This window comes from Cynocephalus volans, chromosome 14 (assembly GCF_027409185.1).
Source record: "Cynocephalus volans isolate mCynVol1 chromosome 14, mCynVol1.pri, whole genome shotgun sequence".
In the NCBI taxonomy this organism is placed as follows: Eukaryota; Metazoa; Chordata; class Mammalia; order Dermoptera; family Cynocephalidae; genus Cynocephalus; species Cynocephalus volans.
Window position 1 is genome coordinate 25564615 of NC_084473.1, and position 22672 is coordinate 25587286.

The following is a 22672-nucleotide window of genomic DNA, read 5'->3' on the forward strand; positions in this document are numbered from 1 at the left end:
GAAAGGCAGCCCCAGCTCATCTCGTGGTCTTCGTGTATTAAAGCAATCGTCTATGTCTGCATCTTTCCAGATACTCTCCAAAAGATATAGCCAAAAGTGGACAGCTAGCAAGCAGTGGGCATTTTTGCTGATAGTTCTACAGGGTTCTAAGAGCCTCACTGGCCCCATGTGCTGCTTCTGTCCTCTCGGTGTGCACACCTGGTGCCACGCCCTTCCTTCCCCTCACCCCCACCCCGAGGCCCCTGGTGGCTCAGAGGCCTCTCTAACAAGGATGGGAATCCAGGGAGTAGGTAGGGCCAACACCAACTTAAGGGCCCTGTTGGGCAGCCTTCCCTTGTCTCAGTGATTCTTCCAATTTGCCCAGAAGAGAGCTAGGAGTGGCTGGCCAGGAAGGGCGCTGCTTGTGCAGAGAAGAAACCAGTCTGTGACCCAAAGCTGCCCCGCCAGCTGCTCCCCCCGACTACCTTTGTGAAGGTGGGGTGGCTTGAGTCCTGGGGCACCTCACTGGCTGCAGGACAAGGGAGAGGCTCTGCATCCATTGGGGCTGGGGGCAGTCTGCGGTAGATGCCTCCAGCCACATCCAGAGAGATCCCACTTCTGATCTTTGACTTTTCTGCCACCTGAGAAGTGATGTCTTGGGCATCTGCACTTGCTTCAGTTCTCCCTGGCACTGGGTTGGCCAGCTGGGAGCACTTTCCTCTGGCATTTGGCCTCAGGCAGAAAGAGAAAGGAGGGTGACCTCTTTCCCAGAGCCTGGCTGGGGCTCAGGGCACAGGAGCTTTCAGCAGATGGGAGGACACTGACAACCTCTGATTCTAGTCCCTGCTTCCACCTCCTAGGCAAGTGGGTCATCCCCACCAGAGCCTGGTCCCCCTGTACAGCACTGGCCAGGTCACGGTGGGGGGCCCCAGCGATAGGAAGCTCACTCTCCCTCGACTGATCCTAGTCTCTCGGTTTGGGAATTTTTCCCTTAGGGCCAACTGAAATGACCCAGTGTCACTTCTTTCACTCGCCTTAGCACCACCCTTGTGGGGGGGCAGACCTAATTCTCCCTCTACCCACCACCAATATGTAAAAGGGTTATGCCCTCCCAAGTCTTTCTTCAGGTGGGATACCCGGTTTCTCAGTCACTGCTATGGGTTGAATGAGTCCCCCAAAAGTACATGGGTTGGAAACTTGATCCCCATTGTAACAGTGTGAAGAGGGTGGGAAATCCAATTATGGTATTTGAAAGGTGGGGCCTTTAAGAGGTAATAGAACCATGAAGACTGTGCCCTCATGAATGGATTAATCCATTCATGGAGTAATGAGATAATGGTTTAATGGGTAATCATGGGTGTAGACTGGTGGCATTACAAGGAGAGCACATGAAAGTGCTCTTGCCATTCTTGCCATGTGACACCCTGCATAGCTATAGAGAGTCACCACCAAGAAGGTCCTCACCAGATATGTTCCCTGGACCTTGGACTTCCTAGCCTCCAAAACTGTAAGAAATAAATTTTGTTTTCTTATAAATTACCCAGTTTCAGGTATTCTGTTATCCATGACAGAAAATAGACTAATACAGTCACCTTCCCAGTAGGGTGGCTTTAGGTCTTTCTAACAGCCTGGTGGCTACGGAAGGAAACTGCCCCTCCCCTCTAGCCTTCAGTGCAGGCTGGAGCTCACACATAAAGACTTCCCATGAGTTTCTGCATTTCTGGGGGCACAGCCAGGCCCTCTCTGCAGATGGCATTCCTCTAGGAATGCTAACTGAAATCCTATTCACTATCCTGGAGCATCTTAGCATTTTCGTACCTATCCTCTCATCCAGCCTCCATAAAAACCCTCTGAGGCAGGCCAGACTTCTATCATTAGGTCCATTTTTCAGATTGGGAAAACTGAGGTTATATAGAAACTGCAGATTCAAGTCCAAGTTTTCAGTGACATACCTGACAAGCCTGGGAAACTTCAGGGGCTGCATCCTGGGGGTCTTATTCAGTGCCTGGCATTCAGAGGGGCTGAAGCCAGAGCTAAGAGGAGGGGGAAGGTCCCTGGCAGGTCCCTCTGTGCCTGGGTGAATGTGTCCTCAGCAGTGTGTAGCAGGGGCAACTAACAGCGGCAGGCAAGCGGCATGACACGTCCCCCACACTAGCTGCTCAGGCCACTGGGAAGCCCTTCAAAGCTGCAGGGCATCTTGTCCCTGTGGAGGCAGCAACAGGCCTGAGGCCTGCAGAGGGTCGAAAACCCTGGGAACAGAGCCCTGGCCAGCCTGGCCAGCACCTCAGTAGGAGGCCTGAAGTGGGGAGGGGCACTTCAGGAACAATGTTGTTTATTTTTCTATTTTTAGACAAGTCTGAGGTCTCTGGGGGCACAAATGAAGTTATCAGAAAAGACATGAGTGGAATAAAGCCTTAAGCCAGCAGGCTGAGAAGGACCCTAGGGACTAGGACTCTTGAAAAGCTGAGATGGAGTTTGTTTATCTTGTACTCTGTGAGCGAGGTGCCAGAAAAGCTTGTCCCCGGGCCCTCTGCTGCTTGTTCTTGGTTGCAAGCAATACTTTAAAATGATCCCCCCAGTGTGTCATCTGCACTGGAAGGGAGCCTGGATTCACTTCTCACCTCACACATGTGAACGGTTTTCCAGGAGGCAGAGCCTGGTGGAGCCAGTGCACCACATGGCACCCAGTCCCAGCCCAGTCACTGGCTGGACCTGGCCCTCAGACGGTCTCTCCCTCTTTTCCTCATCTGTTAGAGGGGGCGCTCATGCCTGTCCTGGCTCCCAGACACCTCTCCCAGGGAGAGGCAAGTGAGATGATGTGTGTGCAGCGCACAGAATCCTTACCTGACTCTGCAAAGGGGACTTGTCATTCCTGTCTTAAAGGTAAGAAAGTGGAGGCTCCAAGAAGTTAAGGGACTTGCCCGGAAGCCTGTTCTCCTTCCGCAGAGCTCAAGTGCTCCACAGAGTGACAGAGCAGGAGTCATCTGTTCTGCTCATGGGAGCTTCAAGGGTAATCATGGGTCATTGGCAGAACCATTTAGAGGCCCGGGTGGGCTTGGCTGGTGAGAACCTCCCCGGGAGGTGAGAAGTGTAGTAGGAAACAAGGAGAGTTGGACCTGTGGTCCCTGGGCCCAGTTTGAGATCTGGCCCTTGCTGCGTACTAGCTGGGTGACTGTGGGCAGGTCCCTTGGCTACCCTGCACTTGAATTTTCTCCACCACAAACTCGAGACAGTAACAGTAGCTACTTCGCAGGGTCAACGAGAGGGTCCAATAAGATTTGACATATGAGGAGACAGGAGAACGGTCAAGCTCTGTACAAATGAAAATAAAATTCCTCTCCAGCTCCTGTCCCAGACAATAACGTGAAAGATGGCTTGAGCAGATTGCACCCAGGTGAGTAGCAGGAAGTCCTGCCTATCGTCCCCTTCGAGAGGCACCACACATAGGCTGCAGGGTACAGAATCTCCCCACCCCTGGATGCATTGGTGGAGGAGTGGTCCCAGCCTAGAGCTACACGTCATCTGTGCCCTGCCCTGGGGTTCAGCTGGAAAGCCGCAGCCAAGGAAGAGGAAGTGGTCCAGGCCACTCAGCCAGCAGACGGGAAAGCTAAAACTACAACCCCGAGCTCTTTCGCACCTTCTGAGTCTTCCCTAATTACCCGTGTGGGAGATTTTATCACACCCATTGGAAGATGAGGAAACTGAGGCCTGAGAAGAGCTGTGATGTGCCCAAGCACTGTAGGTGTCAGTGGCAAGGCCGAGGCTGGAGACCAGCTCCCGTCCCTCCGCTGCTGCCTGCTCAGCCCGGAACACAGACTGTCTCCTACATCACTGAGCTTTTTCTGAAACAAACCACTTCTTAATTCTTTGGCTGAATGTCTAAATAAGGATTTTTGCCAATCCTGAGCCTTGCTAACGGATGAAGTTGTCAGAAAAAGATCTAATGATGCTTGAAAATGCAGGGAGTGAGCCAGCTGCCAAATTGTCCTCCTGGCTCTGACTCGGCATCAGGGAGTCGGGACCCGCTCACCGGGGCTGAGCCGGGCGGTGGGGACTGAGGGCGGGAGACAGAGACTCTGCGGATGGCTTCCATCAGCTGTGTGGCTGTGGACCCGTTGCTTAGCCTCTTGATAGTCTGCTTCCCGGCTGTGAAGGAGGATAACGGGTCCCTCGCACAGTTACCTTGAGGATTAAACGAGCCGATGTACATGCGACAGCCCACACAATGTCCCGCACGATGTCCGGCACAGCCCAGATTTCAGGCTGCCCAGGAGGCTGGGGGCGGGGCGGGCAGCCAGCTGGCCTGAGCTCTGCTGAATGGACCACAGTGGCCACGCCCGCAGCCCTGGGCGAGCGAAGGGCTGAGGTCGCCAGCCCCATTTAGGGAGGCGCTGGATCTCTGATCAGCCCTGGGTAGTTATCCCGGAGGGTCTGGAGAGCTAGTGTGCCTGTCTCCAACGGGATGGAAGGCCCTGTGAGGTGGGGCCTCGGGGTGGGAGCCTGGGTGGCCGGGCCGGGCCGGACCCTTTGTTCTCTCTTTTTTCTCAGTGGAACATTTGTTCTACTCAGGAGTCTGGGCACTAGGGGTGGGGCCTGGCTTGGGGACTTGGGAACCAGACAATTCCCAGGCCTGCCAGAGGAGCCTGAGAGGCTGGGTGCTGGGAATTGGAGGGGCCCTACTGGCACGAGCATGACCTAAGTCGGCCACCCCAACACATGGGACACACACGTGCGATCCGCTGCCTGAGGATGGGCCCTGCGAGGCATCCCAGCTATAAATGGGAAAAGCTCTTCAATCACCAGCCACCAAGGCCACAAGCTCTTTCCCATCCTCCTACCTCCCCCCACCACACACATGTACATACATGTAGACGTGTACACACATGTACACACATATGGGTACACGCACATGTCACCTGCTTGGTAACTTTGATTTCATCTTCCCCAGAAGATTGAGAAGCCTGGAGAAGAGCAAACAGAAGTCTCGAGTTGAAGTGTATTTTTGCAGTTATGTGGCCTTGGGTAGGACCTTTAACTTCTCCGAGTCTCAGTTTCCTCCTCTGTAGAGCGGGGAGATACCGCTGTGCCTTACAGAGCGGCTGTGAGAATCCAACGAGGCAGCGTGTGAAAGCAGCTTGCGACCACGAAGCGTGTGACTGATGGTAGTGGCTGGAAAGTGGAATTGCTGTATCTGTCCCATCTGCTGCTTTTTTTTAAACAAGCCAGGAGGAACATCTGAGGGTGAGGGAGGGGCTCGGGGTAGTGGCCTAAATACGGCATGAGGATTATCACTGGTCCAGCTGTCCCTGCCTGGGCTGCGGGTGACCAAGGCCTCCCCTGCTGGCTGCCTCCCTCCGTGCTGGGGCCTCTGCATCTGGCTGAGCACGGTGGGCCCAAAGGGCTCATAGGAGTGAGGGGGTCCTCAGACATGGAGTATCCTCAGGGGTGGTAGTTGTTCAGAGCATGGAGCGTGGACACAGTCTAGGCTGGGGAGCGGGGCCTGGCTCGGAACCTTGGCTCGGCCTCTGACTGGCCCTGTTCCCTTGTGTGGGTCATGTCCCATGTGTGGGCCTCGCTTTCTTTATCTGTGAAGGCCTGTCCACCCTTGAGAGGTGCGGTGAGGCCATGACCATGACAAGGCTCTGACCAAGTTGATCCAGACATGCACCGGGAAGACCCCTGGAGTCTAGGTACTGCCTCCCTCCACCCTGACCTGTTCTTAGGTGGACCAGGGGATTCAAACTCTCCCCAGGTGTGCCATCTCCCATAGAAAAGGGGCTTAGGAACCCAAAGGGCTCTGGGGCCCCTTCCAGCCCAGGGCTCTGCAAGATAAAGCAGGACTGTCATTTCAAAGAGTGATGCTTTGGTTGGGCCACAGAATTGGGTCTGTCTGGGGGTGGAGGTCCAGCGGGGCCAAGTGCTGTGGGACAGTCCATGCACAGTGCTCTGAGCACCCAGCCCTGGCCCCGGCCTGGCCCCAGGACAGTGCTAGGGAAGGCCTTCCTGGACCCCTGGGAGGGCTGTTGTACTGAGACTTGTCTGGCTGCCCAGGAAGCCACTCAGCCTCCTAGGAAGTGGGGAGGGGATGATGACCGAGCTGGCCAAGTTGTCTCCCACTGGGCCTCTCGAGGAGGGACTGTGCCCATCAGGTATCCTGGGTGAGACTGTGTGGGCCCCAGATTTTGGCACTAGGGTCAAGAATCTGGGCTCTGCAAAGTCCCCATGAGTGTGATTCTCCTATTCTTTACCCAGAATTCCTGAAGAGGCCCTGAAGCCCCCAAGACCTAACTCAGTGCACAACCCAAAGTAAACGTGTAAGAACCTCTTACGGGTAGACAGATGAGAACCAGGTGTGAGAGCTTCTATTCACCAGAAATTCTCACAAAAATGTCTCTTATCCATGGTATTTTCTTTCTGGTAATGAAACCAAAGAGGAGCAGCATTTCTGAGGGGTCTTTGGGCAGGGCCTTCTGCGGGGGTGAGGGAGGCTCCCACGCAGCCTGGCTGCTGGGTGTCCCTCTGGGGACTGGGAAAAAGGACAGCACAGGAGTGGGGCTCTGAGGACACCAGCCATGCAGAGCATTTGGGAGGTTGGGAGTAGAGAGTGGAAGAGAAAAGTTTTGGGGGCAGCTGCTGTGTGAGTGGAAGATTCTGAGAGGGCAACAACGAGGAGGGGGATTTGTAATGTTTTACGGGACATCAGGAGCGCAGGTGTTATTCCTGGGTAAAGGTGACAGGGTGAGTGAACACGTGCATCTCACCTCACTCCCTCCTGACGCCCACTAAAAAGAAAGTAGAGGGATTCTTAGAGGCATGTCTCACAAAAACAGAGAGACTGTGAGAGGAAACAACAGCGGTGATGTAGTGACATACACGGAAGCAGATGAAAGAGTGTTAAGTAACCCAGCAGATGTGAGAAAGCAGGCCCTGAGCCTGCCATTGGGAAAGGTGACATCAACCGGTTGTGCATCCAGTATCCTACAGCCTCTGCAACTGGAAGCTCCTGGTAGACCTGGAAACAGGGATCGGCTGAAAGGAGGGTTAGTTGCAAGGGTTTAAAAGCAGTTGGAGTGCTAGATGCTATGGAGTGATTGCCCCTCCCCAGCCCCTGCAGAAGATGCGGGGGGGGGGGGGTTGTGCTCTGGAGAGAAAATAACAGAGGGGGACATTAGACACTGTTGAGGACTGGGGAACAAGAAAACACATGGGTGCTGAACTCTGAGACCCCGCCGGGCCTCTTTCCTGACTTGGCTCTAGGATGCTCGCAGGCACAACGTTATTCCTGGTGTTTCTAGGGAATCCTCAAGAAATGGCCCTTGTGTTCACCTTCCAGTGAAGCTCCCAGTTGATAAAAACCACCCAGGGACTCAAGCTTTGAAAGAGCTTCTTAGCAAGCAACTCCCACTCTTAATTATGAGAAGACGATCACCAGATATCTGGGCAAGGCCTCTGACATGAAAAACAAGGACACAAATAAGCAAGTGGAGAAGAGTACCTTGAAGGAAAGATCAGAGAAGGTACTGAATCCAGGAAAAGGGAGAGGATACTATAAAAAAGGGAAAGATCAAAGAACAGAAATGAGCTCTTGGAAATTAAATCAGCGATGGCAGAAGTGCAAAACCCAATTAGAGTTGGAAGTAAAGTTGAGGAAATCTCCCAGAAAGAAGAATAAAGAGACAAAGATGAAAAATAGGAGAGAAGAGAAGAAAAATAAAGGACCAATGCAAGATGTACAATATTAGGATATTGGAGTTCCAGAAAGAAAGAACAAAGAAAGCATAGGGAGAAAATTATCAAAGAAATAATTAAAGGAAACATCCCAGAACTGAAGACATGAGTTTCCAGACTGAATGGGTTCCCCCATGTGCCTCACACACAGAAAAGGACCCAAACCAAAGAGTATTGTTAAAAATTTCAGAACAGTGGATCAAAAAGGGGAGCTTACAAGTTTCCAGAAAGAAGAAAAAAATGGTCACAGAAAAAGATCAGGGAACAGAAAAGCTTTGGACTTCTTAATAAAAACAGTGAAAGTTTAAACACAATAGAGTGATGCTTTCCAAATTCTGAAGAAGAATCTAGCCTATCCAACCTATAATTCAATTTTGTCTAATCTCTCAGTCAAGTGTGAGAGAAGAATAAAGACATTTTCAGATGTGTAAGGTATAAAAACATTTACCGCCATGCACACTTTATCTGAATGCTCCTACAGGATGTGCTCCACCAAAACAAGGGTAGTAAATGAAGAGAGAGGAAGACAGGAAATGCAAGATCCAAGGGAGCAGTGAAAAGAATCTGAGATGATTGTGAGAGGAGGTCCCAATACAGTAATAGGATCCAGGCTCCGTGGGCAACCTTGTCCTGACAGAGTGGGTTGGAAGGCTCCAAGAGAAATTCCTCTAAGAAAACAAAATGTTTAGAAAACTTCTCACTTCTTGTGCTAGTCCGTTTTGTGTTGCTATAGCAGAATACCTGAAACTGGGTAATTTCTAAGGAACAGAGGTTTATTTGGCTCATGATTCTGGGACAGCTGCATCTGGAGTGGGCCTCAGGCTGCTTTTACTCATGGCAGAAAGCCCTAGGCAGCCGGCAGGTATGAGCAGATCACATGGCAAGAGAAAGCAAGAGAGCGAGAGGGGAGGTGCCAGGGTACTTTAAACAACCAGCTCTCTGGGAGCTAATAAAAGAAGAACTTATTCACTACTCCCAACCCCTAGGGAGAGCATTAATCCATTCATGAGGGATCTGCCCCCATGGCTCAAACAGCTCCCAACACTGCCACACTGGGGATCAGATTTCCACATGAGTTCTGGGAGGACATGTCCAAACTCGATCACTTCTGAATGCCTTTGGAGGAGGTTTAAACAATTGGCAGATGTTTGGTGTTGATTTAAAGATAAGTACATAGAAAACTAAGCAAAAACAATAATTACATCTAAGACAAACGAAAATGTGCAGAAACTGAAGTGAGCACAGTTTATTTCATGGCTCAGCTCTGAATAGTGTATGCAGTCCTAACAAAGTAAACACTGGATATTGATCTACACAGAATTATCATATAACTGTATTGGCAGGGCCAAGGAGTGGGGAGTGATGTGTATGTAGGACAGGCATAAGGGGAGGAGAAAGACCTAAACATCTTCTCTAGAGGGAAGTCAGAAGCCGAACTATCAGGAAGAGGTGATACATGGAGGCGATCACCAAAAGAATCACCTAAGAGCAGAAACTGTTGCCTCAGAGAAGGGGAAATGGGGCGACCCTCGTAGGGTGACTTAACTCGTCATGCATGAATGATTTTGATTTAAAAACTAAAATAAATGAATTTTGAAAATTAAATTTAAAAAAATAGACTACCGCCCTTACTTCTCTTTGGGGATTTCTTGAGAGATTGAATAAACATCAGGACTTTTCAGCCTTGAGAGTGAGTTCTTCCCAAGCTATTCTGAGCAGGTAGGCCACAGCCCAGAAGCAGGGCTCAGAAAGGCTCAGAAATAGGTAGAAGTTGAGACGGAGCTGGAATCTTAGGAGCCATACCCAGCTCAGACCTCCTTCCACCTCAGGAAGGTTTCCAAACCTCTCTGCGCAGGAGCAAGATTGTGCAAAGACCATCTGCCTGCAGGAACCCTGGAGGGGGAGGTGGGGAAAAGCCAGAGGACTGAGGTGGCTCTGATCGTGGGCAGGCTTCTGCCATACCTGCCCTGAGATCCTGAGGTCTTCCCTTAGGCCTGCCGCTGGCCATCCCGGGTGGACACAAAGACAGCTCTGGGCTTGGAAACTAGAAACCTGAGTCACACCACGCCACACTCATTGGTGTTTACAGAAAGCAAGATCCTTATTTACAGGAACAGAAACATTGAGCTAATTCACTTTTAAATATACCAAATACAGCAGACAAAAAGAAAACAGAAACTTCTGAGTAGAGAAAAGGGGCACTGCGTCCCAACCCAGGAGGATACTCTTGTCAGCAGGCTTTCTTGCTTCCCTCTGTTCCCCAGAACCTTCTCTCACCTTGCTTTCCACTGATGGGCAGACCCTTCCCAATAAGCCTTCTTTTTCCACCAGTGAACCCAAGTTAAGAAAACAGAACTTTCTTCCCAGACCACGCAAGCCCCTGAGCCAAGTTATATCAGTATCCGAGCTCCCTGGGGCCCAATTCTCAAAGGCTATTCCAAAGAAGTGTTCTGGGCAGGGTGAGTCATGCAACTTCTGTCTGTGAGGCCACAGAGACACAGGCCCACCCGGGACTCCACCTCTCAGCAAGCCTCCTCTCCTTGCGCATTTAGGAAAGCAAGCTTTCTGCTTTGTCCAGGATTGGAAAGATATGGAAAGAAACTTTCACCCTGGATCTAAATTTACAAAAGCTAGTCTGAGGACCACTGATGGGTCAGTGACAGAGTTCTTGACAACAGACAACAAAGAGAAAAAAAAATAAGGATAAAAAGGGATATGTATGGAAAGAACTGTTCTTGCTTCTGGGATTAGAAGCTTAAACATTTTTGTTTTAAAATGAACATTAAAAAAATGAAATGATGGTGATTGTAAATGACATATTTTTTATTGTCCTTACTTGGCAAAACTAAAAGTTGGCATCTCTAGTCCCTCCTCAAAAAAAAAAAATAAATAAAATAAATAAAATAAAATAATTTTTTTGGAATAGAAAGTCTGGAACATACTGTGATAGATGACACAAAAGGACCAGGACCGTAGACTCACAGGGTAAGGAGGGCACTGTCTTGTCCAGTCTCCCTCTGATGCTGAGTATGCTACAGCTCCCCTGCCAAATGCCTGCCCGGCCCCCCTTGGTTCCCTTTAGTAACAGGGAGCTCATTCCCTGTGTGCACATCTCTGACAATTAGGAGTGTCTCCTTGTATTGTTGAGAAACCTGCACTGTCCTGGACCTGGACCTATGCCTGGGACCATCTAGACCTGGGTGTTCAAGACCAGCTGGAAAAGCAGCAAAGAAACCAAAGTAGAAAGAGAAAAAAAAAGCAACATACAAAAAAGTCATATGATCCCCATAAACATTGACATATCTGCATAGAAAAAAGTCTGGAAGGAAATAAGCCAAAATGGTCCTAGCAATCATCCATTGAGATGGGTGAACGGATGATTTTTATCTTATTTTTGCTGTTCTGTGTTTTCCAGTTTTTCTACAGTAAACTGATTTTTTTCTGTATAATAGAATAAAATGATGACCATTTAGGAATAAAAAGATGAAATCAGAAAATAAAATTAAAGTCAAGTGGCCCAAGAACCCACTTCCCAGGCACTCTCCCATGAACAAGCTCTGGGTTGGCGGTGAGTGTCCAGGGGGCATGGCCTGGAAGAGCTGACCTTGCTCCATCTGCCCCTCCCCTGGTCTTTTCGAACTGCAGATCACCCATTCCCCACCCCTGGAATGGAAGAGGGGAGTGTGTGGGGAGCATAAAGGAGGGTGTGGAGGACGATGGCTCACCCTTGCCAGGTCCCTGACCAGCACGGGAAGTCTGCATCTTACAGACTAGGAGATGTAACATACGCAAAATGTGAGTGCTGGGCTGTCATCCTAGTCCACTGCCTGTTCCTTTGGGGGCCCTGCTGGGACAAGACTGTTACTAGACGAGGGGGCACGGGTCACCAACACCCTCTATGCCACCCCCCCCAAGGCAGGTGTTTGCCAGGTGCCCAGAGCACCTGGCAGACCCAGGCACATGGTCAGAGCTCAGCTGAGCCCTGATTAGAAGTGGAGGGCCTGGCCTGGGGTTACAGTCCTGCAAGACTCCCCCAGAGTGGGGGGCTGGTCCTGGCTCTGCCGTCACGTGGCCCTGGGAAAATTCTTTCCCTCTCTGGGCCCCAGTTTTCCCATGGGTTAAAACAGGGTAGGGAGCATTTGACAGTGACTAGACTGGGTGGTCTCTAAATTTCTTTCCAGTCTTAAGATTCAGAGTCTGGGACTGACCAGTTACACCACCTCCCACCTTGGGGAGGAGAGGTAGAAGCTTCCCATCCTGCCTGGCTTCTCTGGCTGTCCCTGGTCCCCTAGTGGGTGGTTTAGATCTGAGAGAAGTCCCAGTCACCATGTGTATTCATGTTTGAGCACATGTATGTATGCATGTGTGCCTGTGGGGGTGTGAATGTGGTTGGTTGTGGCAGCGTGGAGAGGGTTGGTGGGTATGGAGATGAGTGTGAGTAGAATGTGCCAGAAGGACAGGCTCCATGTTTTATGTTTGGCACAGGCACATTCTCCAATTATTTCACCTTTTTGAGGATTCTGCTTCTTTCCACTCCGAGGCCCCAGCTTCTCCCAGCTACGCCCCCCACGACACATCCCCACCCTTTCCTTCTTTTGGCTTCTCTGCGTGCGTGCCCCTCCATGTCTCTTTCTCACGAGGCAGCCCCCTGCTCCCCAGGCCCCTGGGCCTCTCAGAGCCCATCTTGTTCTGGAGAGAAATGAAGATGAGCTCTGATTGCATGATGACAAACTCAAACCATTATTCAGCCAAGATCCGAACGAAAAACAGGGAAGTCTAACACCCGCGATTTATTAACCCGACATTAATTCTCTATGCAATGCACAGATTTTAATTAAAATCTCAGGAATGATTTGGGAGTTCTTTCATTGTGCGCCTCTGGGCTCCTCCAGAGGAGCCTTGGGGGAAGGGCAGGGCCTCTTCATAACAGGGACAAAGTCTCAAAGGATTGTCCCTAAAGGATGGGGGGGTGGAGGGAGTGCTGACAATTCATGCAGGTGCCAGAAGCCCCAGAAAGTGCGTGGAAACTCCCAGCCACCCCCCCACTCCACCCATGTCACAGGTGAGGAAACAGATCCAGGGAAGTGGTTTGTACAAGGACGCTCCCATAGCAAGGGCAGGGTTGTGTGTGTGTGTGTGTGTGTGTGTGTGTGTGTGTGTGTGTCCTGGTGTGAGGCATGTGGGACTCAGCCCAGGAAAAGTGGGGAAAGCCAGAAGGGGATCTGAGCATTTGACTCCCCCTCTACTTAACAGGAACCTCCAGCTCAGGGAGGGTGGCTAGTGCAGAAATATAAATGTCCTTCTTGCTCGTCATCATGCCTAGAGATGAGAAAAGGCAGGTTGGGAGGACACTTCCCAGGCTCCAAGTCTTGCTACTCCTGCTTCCTGGGCAAGAACGTGGGAACATTCTCAGTCCCTCCAGAAAAGGCCTGATGTCCTTCAGGCAGCCTGAGCAGAAGAGGAGAGGGTCTAGCCAGGCTGGACAGATGGCCTGAGGTGGCACCCTGGCATCCCCAAGGCCCTGATGGTCCTGCAGGGGAGCCCCACCTCCCCTCACCCCAGTTTGGTGCAAGAAAACAGCAGAGGGAACTGGCTGGTGCAGGGGTTACTGAGGTGGGGGTCAAGTAAGTGGGCCACGAGCTAAGACTCCAAAGGGAATGACAGCAGCCCCGGAGGATGGTCACCTCCCAGCTGAGAGGTCTGGAGCAAGCCTTGTGCCTCTCTACACTGTGGTCTCACCTAAGAGACGGGGACAGTTCCCACACCTGTCCTGCTCTGGGATTGACACGAGCGAGGAGGGAGGCCAGATGCGTGTGAAGAGCGTCTGGACACCATGGCCTGCTGGATCCTCTGCCTGGAGGTTCCCCCAGAACCGAGTGTTGCCCCCAGCCCTCCCCTCCTGACACCTTCATCCCTCAGCAGGTCCCAGTGACACTGCCCTCACCCCCCCCAACACCTCCCAGACTCACCCTCAGGGCTGGCAGGGAGCTGACCTGGTCCATGGTCAGTGTGGCCTCCTTGTAGTACTTCCCAGGGGGGCAGAGCTTCAGGAAGGTGTCGTGGATGCTGAGAAGGGAGGCATGAAGGCTGCATGGGTGGGGGAAGGCGACCAATGAGACCCTTCCTGCAGGGTGGGGGATGTCTTTGGGGGAAGGGGGACTGAGGATAGATTGACACAGAAAAGGCGGTAATACATCTTTCCACCCTTCTGGAAGCATCCCCAAGGCTTCCAACGTGCCAAGCAAACTGTGGGGGTTGCAAAGCTGAGCCAGACATGAGGAGAGGCGTGTGAACATGCTCTGTAGCCCAGAACACACTCTACAAGTGTTAGTTACTGAATGTCAGGGCTGCAAGGGACTTCTATCATCACGGTCCAATCTCTCAGTTACAGACCGAGAAATCAATAAAGCCTTGGGGAAGACAGTGTTCCAACCTCTGGCCATCTGCCCAGCCCCATCCTCAGCCCAGGGAAAAGAGGTCACTTGATGGGTGTGGACCAGCCAGGATTAGACCCAAACTGCGTGCAGCCAGTGAACTATGCGGCCATGCTAGGCCCACTTGGCAGCAAGCCAGATCCAGCAGATTCTAGACTGAGCGATCTTCCTAATGGTTCTTATCATTGATGTCTGCCTGTAGGCCCCCACACTGGTCCAGAGGATTTTGCTTATAAGTGACAGGCAGAGGGTGAAATGACTGTGTGGCCCCCGAGAGCAAGAGGGCAGGAGGGAGCTCTGCCCCAGACCAGGAGAGGAGAAACCCTCATCCCAATCCTGGACACAGGTCCCTGTCCACCAGCAGGATCTGCAGGACCAGCAACCAAGGCAGCCAGTGGAGAGGAGAGAATGGAGGCCTGGATGCCAGAGCCTGGACTGCCACGCAGAGCTGTGTGACATCGGGCAACTCACTTAACACTTCTGAGCCTTAGTTTCATCGTCTGGGTAAAGGCAGTAGGGTACCTCTCTTGTGGGGCTGTGATGGGAATTCAATGTGAACAAGACTGAAGCAGTAGGCACTGCAGGTCAACAAGGAGGAAAGGAACGTCATCGCTGCTGAGTGACTGGTGGCCCACAGGGGCAGGGGCAGTGGGAGTGGTCGGCCCCAGCCAAAAGGAGCATTTTGTCACTATCAATGTTAAAATTGCTGGTATGAGGTGATAATAAAACCACACCAACCTGTAAGTTTCATGCATCTTTTAAAAATCTCCTAAGGCAATGCCCCCTTCTGGCCTGCTCCCACTGTCCCCTCCGTGACGCACGGCTGGCCTGCTGTCTGCTGCCCACTTGCACAGACATTTCTCACTGTTCACAACAATCCTGTGAGGAAGGGACCCCTATCTCTTTCACAGATGAGGAGACTGAAGGTCTAGGAGTAAAATAACCTGCCTGAGGTCACACAGTGGTAAGTGTAACAGCCAGAGCTGCACACCCCAGGGCTCTCTCCCCGGGATCCCAGAGAGGGGAGCGCTGGAGGGCCTGCGAGGGAAAGAGGAAGAACCCCACCATCTATCCCCCTCTTGTCCTCACCAAGCTCGATGTGCTGGCTGCACTCAGACACGTCATCTCATCAACTCTGCCTAACAAGCCCCATGGGAGACGTGTAGGGGCGATCCTTTCTATACATGGGTAAACTGAGGCTCAGAGAGCTTAAGGGCTGTGCTCAAGGTCACATTGTCGGGAAGAGACAGAGTGGAGGGTTGAACCCTAAACCAGGGTCTTCGGGCTGTGCTGCCCACTGCTAAAGGGTTCACCCTCCACCCAGGTGACAGATCCTCAACCCCACCCCCAGGAGCCTCCTGGGGTCGGGGTGCTGGAGGGAGGGCCCTGCCCAGACTTCTGCCTTCCAGGCCGCTCAGTGGGCTGGCTGCCCGCGGATGAATCGTGGCTGCATCTCGGCTGCCACAACATGTTCTCCTCCTCCAAATATGGATCAGACGGCTCTAAGTGGAACTCTGAATTAATCACTAATGGACTCAAAAGTCAAAGCCATTTGAAAAACTCACACATTTAGCCTGCCAGAAATCAGGCAGCTTGGCTGTGATTCTCTTCTATGCTCAGCCCAGAGACTCGGGGAAGGGCTGTCTGTGGGCTCGGAGGCCCCCAGATGGGGAGGAGGCCAGCTCCATGGCTAACTCTCCATGGGATCTTACACCTGCTAAGTCCTCTCCCGGTCCTCAGTTTCCCCTCTGTAAAATGTGAGTCTCAGTGACCACCCCTGCCCCCCCTCCAGCTGCCTCCAGTTTAGGCATTCTGTGGCTTGAGGTTTCTGTCCCTCTCGCTGGCATCCTGTTCACCGCCCCCCCCCTCTGAGACCCTCTAGTTTAGTGGTTCTCAACTGGGTCCCACGTTAGAATCAAGTAGGGAGTTTTTGAAAGATTCTGTGTCCTGGAGGTTCTCATCCAAGGTCAGGGTGGCCCAGGCACCTATGGATTCTACAGGCTTCCCAGAGTTTCGACTGCACTGGCAAGACTGAAAACATGGCTCCAACAAAAGCCCGGATTTCCACTCCTCTAGTCCAAGCCTGGGCTCAGCTCTCTGGGCTTTGCCTCCACCTCATGGGTTCACTGGTTCTCTACCCTTTAGTACAGCCTGCAGATGTTCTAAAAATACCCCTTCTTTAGCCTGAAAATGTGGCTTTTAGTCCCTTGATCTGCTACCTCCAAGCTTTGTGACCTTGGACAAATCGCTTCATTTCTCAGAGCCAATTTCCTCCTTTGCAAAAAGGGGATAACAATATCATGAAATAACAGCTACCACATTCTCAGCGCTGACCTGTGAGCTGGGCACTGCTCTAACAATGACACAGATGTGATCATCTAATTGTGCTAATAGCAGCTGTGAGAGATTAGGTTCTACTACTCTCATATCACACTGCTTGATAAGTGTGGAAACCGAGGCTCACCCACAGTCACACAGCTAGTAAGCGGCAGAGCTGAGCCTCAACCCAGGCCTTTGGCGTCCAGGAAACAAACCTGTATCCACTCCCTGCTGCCCTTGAGGTGCTCTGGGAGGATCTAGGAGCTGATGGCCAGGCCAAGGCCATGGCAACTATACAGTACTGGGAGCCTCCCGGGATGCTGAAAAGGAAGAGTGTCCTCATGGCTGGGTCAGCCTGGGCAGGAACTAGGAGCAAAGCTTCAGCTCCCAGACCAGATCCTCATCCAATCCGAGATGGTGTCATAAGCGATCCCGGAGCGATGCAGCATAGTCCAAAGAACTCAGGTGGAGTCAGGCCAACTTGGGCCGGAGCCACAGAGATCCAAACCTGCGTCAGGCTGTGCCCCACCCAGGAAGCCACATGTGCCCTCTTTGGGTCTGCAGGGTCGGCAGAGTCTACAGTCACAGCCAGAAGGCCTGAGCCCACAAGTGGCATCTGGGAGGCAGGGGCTTCTGAGATAGCTGGTTCAGCTAGAAGTCAGAGAGGGGTGCCCTGATGCTGAGGCTGAAAGGGATCTTGGTCTTGCAGAGACCAAAAAAAATGTGACAGAGAATTCCCACAGGCTGGAAATTTAGGGTGCACAGGCCTCTTCTTGGAGAGCCAAGCCAAGGCAGCCCTGAGCTGGGAAGGGGCTGGCTCCAAGACCAGAGTCTGTCACATGTGGTCAGCCCTTTCCAGCAAGTGTCATCTTCAGATCTGGTGAGCAGACCTCTATGTCCCCATGTAAGTCTCACATAAGAAGGTGGGAAAGTGTTAGACAGAGCCACCCTCCCTGCAAGGCTTACTTCTATCTATCGGGCTCTTGGATACCTTTTATCAACTGGCTAAATCTATCCAACTGTCCTGTTAGCCAGCCCACATTTCTCTGTCAAATTCATAGGAAAATCACAACATGCTGTCAGAGGCCACATAGGAAAATTGTTTAAAAGCAACTGGGGCTTCGTCTGGCTAAACTTGGCCTTGGCAGCCCATGATGGCCACTTTCTCCCCTGAGCATCCCATGCCACCTGCTCCCTGGGGCACTGCCAGAGAGCTGGGTGTCCACGTCAAAGCTGCCCCCTTCCCTTGACAGACAACACACCCATGCTAACCTCAGTATATTCAATCTCCCAGTGCCCCTCCAGGAAACTATTTATGATCAGTTTGCGTGTGTACCTTTCCAGAGATATTCTTCCTCTGTGTGTGAGTGTGTGTATCCTTCCATTTTACAAAAACAGTAGCATCCTGTATATACCAGTCTAGTTTACCAAAGTAATACAGTTAAATAGGTTAAAAATGCAAATAGTTCTATAAGGCTTACAATTAAAATTACTAATACCAAGTACCCCATACCACCTCTCTACCCCTTCTCTCCAGAGGCAACATTTTACCTTATTTAGTTATTTATCTTGGTTTTTACCTAATATTTACACAGTATTTATGAATACAGTGCTAATACTGCCATTTGCTGATATTTTTTCATTATAGAAATTATCTTATGACCTTCCACTATAAGAAGAAAAGATTTCTCTATATATACCTGTTCTCCTTCCTCAGACTCCCAATATAAAACAATTTGCCTTAATCAATATTTTGTGTATATATTATCATTATATATTACACATGTATTATTCAAACAATGCTAACAGCTGAGTTCCCTAGTACAACATGATTACATTTTCCTTCTTGCAAGGCTTTTTGTTTTTTCCAGAGTTAATAATCACGTTGTTGTTTTTTGCTTAGGTTTCAGTGTATCCATCATTATTTTATCCCCAAACTTTCTGCAGAACTGTGAAATTCCTCTCAATATGGTTATATACATCACATGCTCTATAGGTTCATTTTGTTTTCTTGGAGGGATCACTCCTGGAACCCTGGACTCCTTTATTCTAATCTGGACTGTTTGCTTTTCAGGCCAGCTGCACCACTGTCATGCTTGGGCTTCCCTTTACTATCATCCTTGTAATTCATTTTCCTTCCTCTGTGTTGCAATCCTGTATTTCCCAGGACTCATGTCTTCTTTTTTCTTGGCTTATGTACTAGTTTTAATGGAGTACATTCTCCAAAAGTTTCCTAAGAGAAGTTCCATAAGAGATGACTTTTTTTAGAATTTGCATGTCAAAAATATTATTATTCCACCTTTACTCTTGAGTAATAATTTAGCTAGGACTTAATTCTAGATTGGAAATTTTCCTTAGAATTTTGAAGGTGTTTAGCCACTGTCTTCCAACATAAGTTCAAAGCTTTTCTGAGTCTTGATTCTCCAGATGTAATCTATTTCTTCTCTATGGAAGCTTTTGGAATCTTCTTAGTATCTCCATTGTCCCGAAAGTCATGACGACATGACTTAGTGTATGTAGGCTGTCTTTTATTCTTTCCTCAAATACCTGGTGTCCCTTGGCTTTCGAGTCTTACTTACAGCAAGCCTCTAGAATGCTTACCAGAGCTCACCTGCTCTTCATTGTGCCTGGTGGCCCCGAATCAGGAGCTTCTCTGGCTCAACTCTGTCCAGATGGTAAGCTCCTGTCTTCTGCTGGGGTGGGACAGGGGTGCCAAGTGGATTGCAGGGACAGAGAAGGAATTACATAGATTTTCAGTCTACCTTTCTGTTTTCACCTGACACTGCATCCCCGGATTCAGAGGTTCCTGAGCCTTGCTGGCTTCTTGATTGCATCAACCCAACCCCTGCAGGCAATGTTCTTTCAGCTTTGTGCACAGCTAAGTATGTATTACGGGTCTATCTGCTTTGCACTTTTGCAATTTTTGTGGACCTCTCTCATCTGCTGTGTTCTTTTTGTCCTTGGGGGTTTCATTCTTCTTTTTTAAAAAGTCACTTACTCTCCTTTTAGTAGGGGAAACAGAGATAAAAGAGAATGCTCTATTCTCCATGTTAACTGAAGCCTTCCGTACGTCGTTTTCTTAATAACGTTGGAGATGGCTCCGTATCAAACACAGAACTTCTTCTTTTCTCTAAATTGTAGGCAGTGTCCCCTGATGGACGTGTCAGCATGTACTTCCCCTGTGCCCTCTTGATGAAGCAGAGTGGCCGTGTTGTCAAAGTGTCTTTCCCATTTTGAACCAGGACCCTGGAGCATCTCCAGCCTTGGCTGGGCATCTTCCACTCTCCCAAGCTCTCGGCGTCTCTTCTGCATCCTCAGCCACTCCTCAGGGATGGGGTCTCCAGGGTCTGGAGACTCACCTTGGTTTGAAGCAGCAGAGAACTCTCTCTGGTGTCACCCCACCCATAGTGGAGTTCCTGTCCCCCCTCAGTGCTTGCCTCACTCTGTCTTATTTGAAGGTGTCCAATATGGAGAAACAAACGCTGAGCAGGAGTTGAGCCAGTCTACCCTCCATGCTGCCTTCCTTACGCTGCGGCACCCTGATCCCCACCCGTCGGCACTGACTCACTCCTGCTCTACAAGGCCCCAAAGTGTGGGTCCCTCATGCTTAGGAAGGGGCTGCCAAAAGAAGGGGTGAGCCAATAAGGCTTTGAGAGAAGTTTGCTAGAGAAGTTTGGACTGAAGTGGAACCTTCCCTGGCAGCACCCACCAGGACCTGGTGCCCAGCAAAACACACACCAAGCCATGCCCTTCTCAGGGTGGAGACAGGCTGGAAACAGGATCAGGGCAGAGGCCATCTCAGGGCTTGGGTGGGCAGCTCAGAAGCAAGGAGCCCCTAGGGATTGCTCACTTCTAAGGAAATCTTTCTCAGAAGGCCAACACAGAACAAATAGCAATGGGTGGCGATGTTCCAGAGAGAGACCCCAAACCTCCCCACTCCCCTCTCTCTCTGAGGCCCACCACCACTGCCATCACCACCGCCACCACCACCACACTCACTCCTCCCACATATGAGGAGCCCTGGGATCAAAGAATCCCATTTGAAAGCCCCTGCTGTGGAAAGAGGAGCCTGCGTGGTCATGCTCCATTGCCGAGAATATAAACCAAAGGACGGTATTGTTGCACCTCTCAAAATTTTAAGTGTATTTACCCATTGCCCAGCATTTCTATAGCTAGAAATTTCTCCGATGGACTTACTCTCACCTGTTGGGTAAGCTCTCTGTGCAAAAATGTTTAATATAGCATTACTTATAAAAGTAGAGGGCCGTAAACAACTTAATGTCAGTAACTGGGGCTGGTAGATGAATTATGGTTTATCTGCATGAGGGAGTGATCCATAACCACTGACAATGAAGGAGGCAGATCTCTATGTTTTATGTAAAACTGGCCAAAATGAAAAAACATTTCTTTTTTTGAAAAAAATTTTAAGAGGGGCAGAAAAGTATGAATAGGATAAATGTAGGTCTATGCGTGGAAAATTCTTCTGGAAGGCTGGATGATAAACTACAGTGCGCAGAGGCTGCCTTCAGGGAAAAGGACTGGGAGGAGAGAATGAGACCTTTACTTCTCATTGAGAACTTTGTTATTTGAATTTTCTAGCCATGCTCACATAGTACTTTTTTAGATCTTACTCTATTTTTATTCATGTGCTACTTTTTAGAAAATATCAATAGAGATTATATGAGTAGTAGGATATGGGTCATTTGGAGTTTTGTCATATTTTTCTATATTTAAAAAAGCTGGTGAATATTATTTTTAAAAGGAAAACAGTGTAACCTGGTGACTGTCCCTGATTTCTGTCGTGCTCTGTGCCCTGGCCATCCTCATCCTCATTTGTGCCGGGAGGGTCTCATGCCTGTGGCAAAGTCATTTCCTGCCCCCTGAAAGCCTGAGTGGGAAATGCAGAGGGTGAGTCCAAGCAGAGAAGATGGGGGGACAGGAGAAGGTCCCAGGCCAGAGGGTCTGAATGGTTTCCTCCCTCCCTCCTCCCCCACCCCGCGAAAGGTGTCCTGGTGAGCTCATTTGTTCATCTGATGGGTTTTGTTGAGCACGTGGTATGGGCCAAGCAGGCACACGTCTGTCATCCCACTCACTCCGCACATCCCGTGAGGAGGCATTTGCAGCTCCTCCACGCTGTATGGTGGTTGTCTCTGGCCAGAAGCCTTTCCTGCATGAGAACAGGGACCGGGACCGCTCTCCAACACCCCTGGTGTGACGACCCAGGGTGTGTGGCACATAGCAGGCACTGAAGAGAGGCTGGGGAGGGAGCAAGGGAGCGACAGAGGGACAGGTGAGCTCCAGTGGTGCCTCCAGGTCTCCTCAGCCAGCAAATGGCCCAAATGGGCTGCAGACCCAAGTTCCCTCCGTCCTTTCCTTGTTTTCTTCCTTATCCCAGGGAGGCTGTGTGCAGCTCTGTGATCCTACGAGGAAATCCTGTCTTGGATCACAGTGAAGGCATAGCAGCCTGAAGCCTGATGTTATGTTCAACTCCGGTGGGGCCTGGGAACGTTGGCCCCTGGGCCCTCAGCGCTGGGGTCCTCTCCAGATCTCTGAGCAGGGACCATATTCAGGCACCAGGGTGAGGCTGTACCAGGGAAAGAACCAAGCCCAGAGGGAGGGGGGGGGAGAGGAAGGGGGCCCAGGGGCTCTCTACTCACCACAGAATCTCATTTCTGGTCAGGAAGGTCAGGGCCTACAACAGATCACAGAGAGGGGGTCTGTCCACTCAATCCAGCCTTCCCTGGCTCCTTGGTGAGTGGGACACTTTGGGGGCTAAAATGGGGGGAAGCCCACTCTCTTGTCCCACAGCTGGGGCAGTAGAGGAGCCCCAGCCCTCCGGAATGGATGCCTGAGGTGGTGGCAGGGGAGGAGATGGCACCTTTCCCTCCTCCCAGTCACTGGTGGCCCTGGGAAGGAGAGAGTTGACACACACCTAGAGAGAGATCAGAGACAAGACTGAGCTCTGGAGCAGGAGACAGATGGGGAAGGTTGCCTCAGAGGACTATTCTGGGCCATATGCACGCAGGTTTAGCAAAGGCAGGGGCCACCACTCCCCTGCCTGGTAAACTCTAGAGCTTCAGGCCAGAGTTTTCCCATTCGTCCCACCTGCATTGGGAAGTGCCTACCTCTGCCCAGAATCTCATGCCTGATCTACCCACCTGGTACTCTTCCAGGTCCTCCCAGTGCATCTGGTACCTCAAACATTGCCCCAT

General features: G+C 50.8%; 1 protein-coding gene across 1 annotated transcript in view; it reads right to left on the reverse strand.

Annotated features, from left to right (window-relative positions):
- CIB4 (calcium and integrin binding family member 4) overlaps positions 1-22672 on the reverse strand; it is a 52099-nt gene extending 29427 nt beyond the window's left edge. The window contains exons 1-3 of the mRNA XM_063079028.1: positions 22619-22672; positions 22118-22152; positions 13677-13773 (exon numbers count right to left, since the gene is read on the reverse strand). Coding sequence (XP_062935098.1) covers positions 13677-13773; positions 22118-22152; positions 22619-22672 — 186 coding nt within the window. The remainder of the gene's footprint in view (positions 1-13676; positions 13774-22117; positions 22153-22618) is intronic.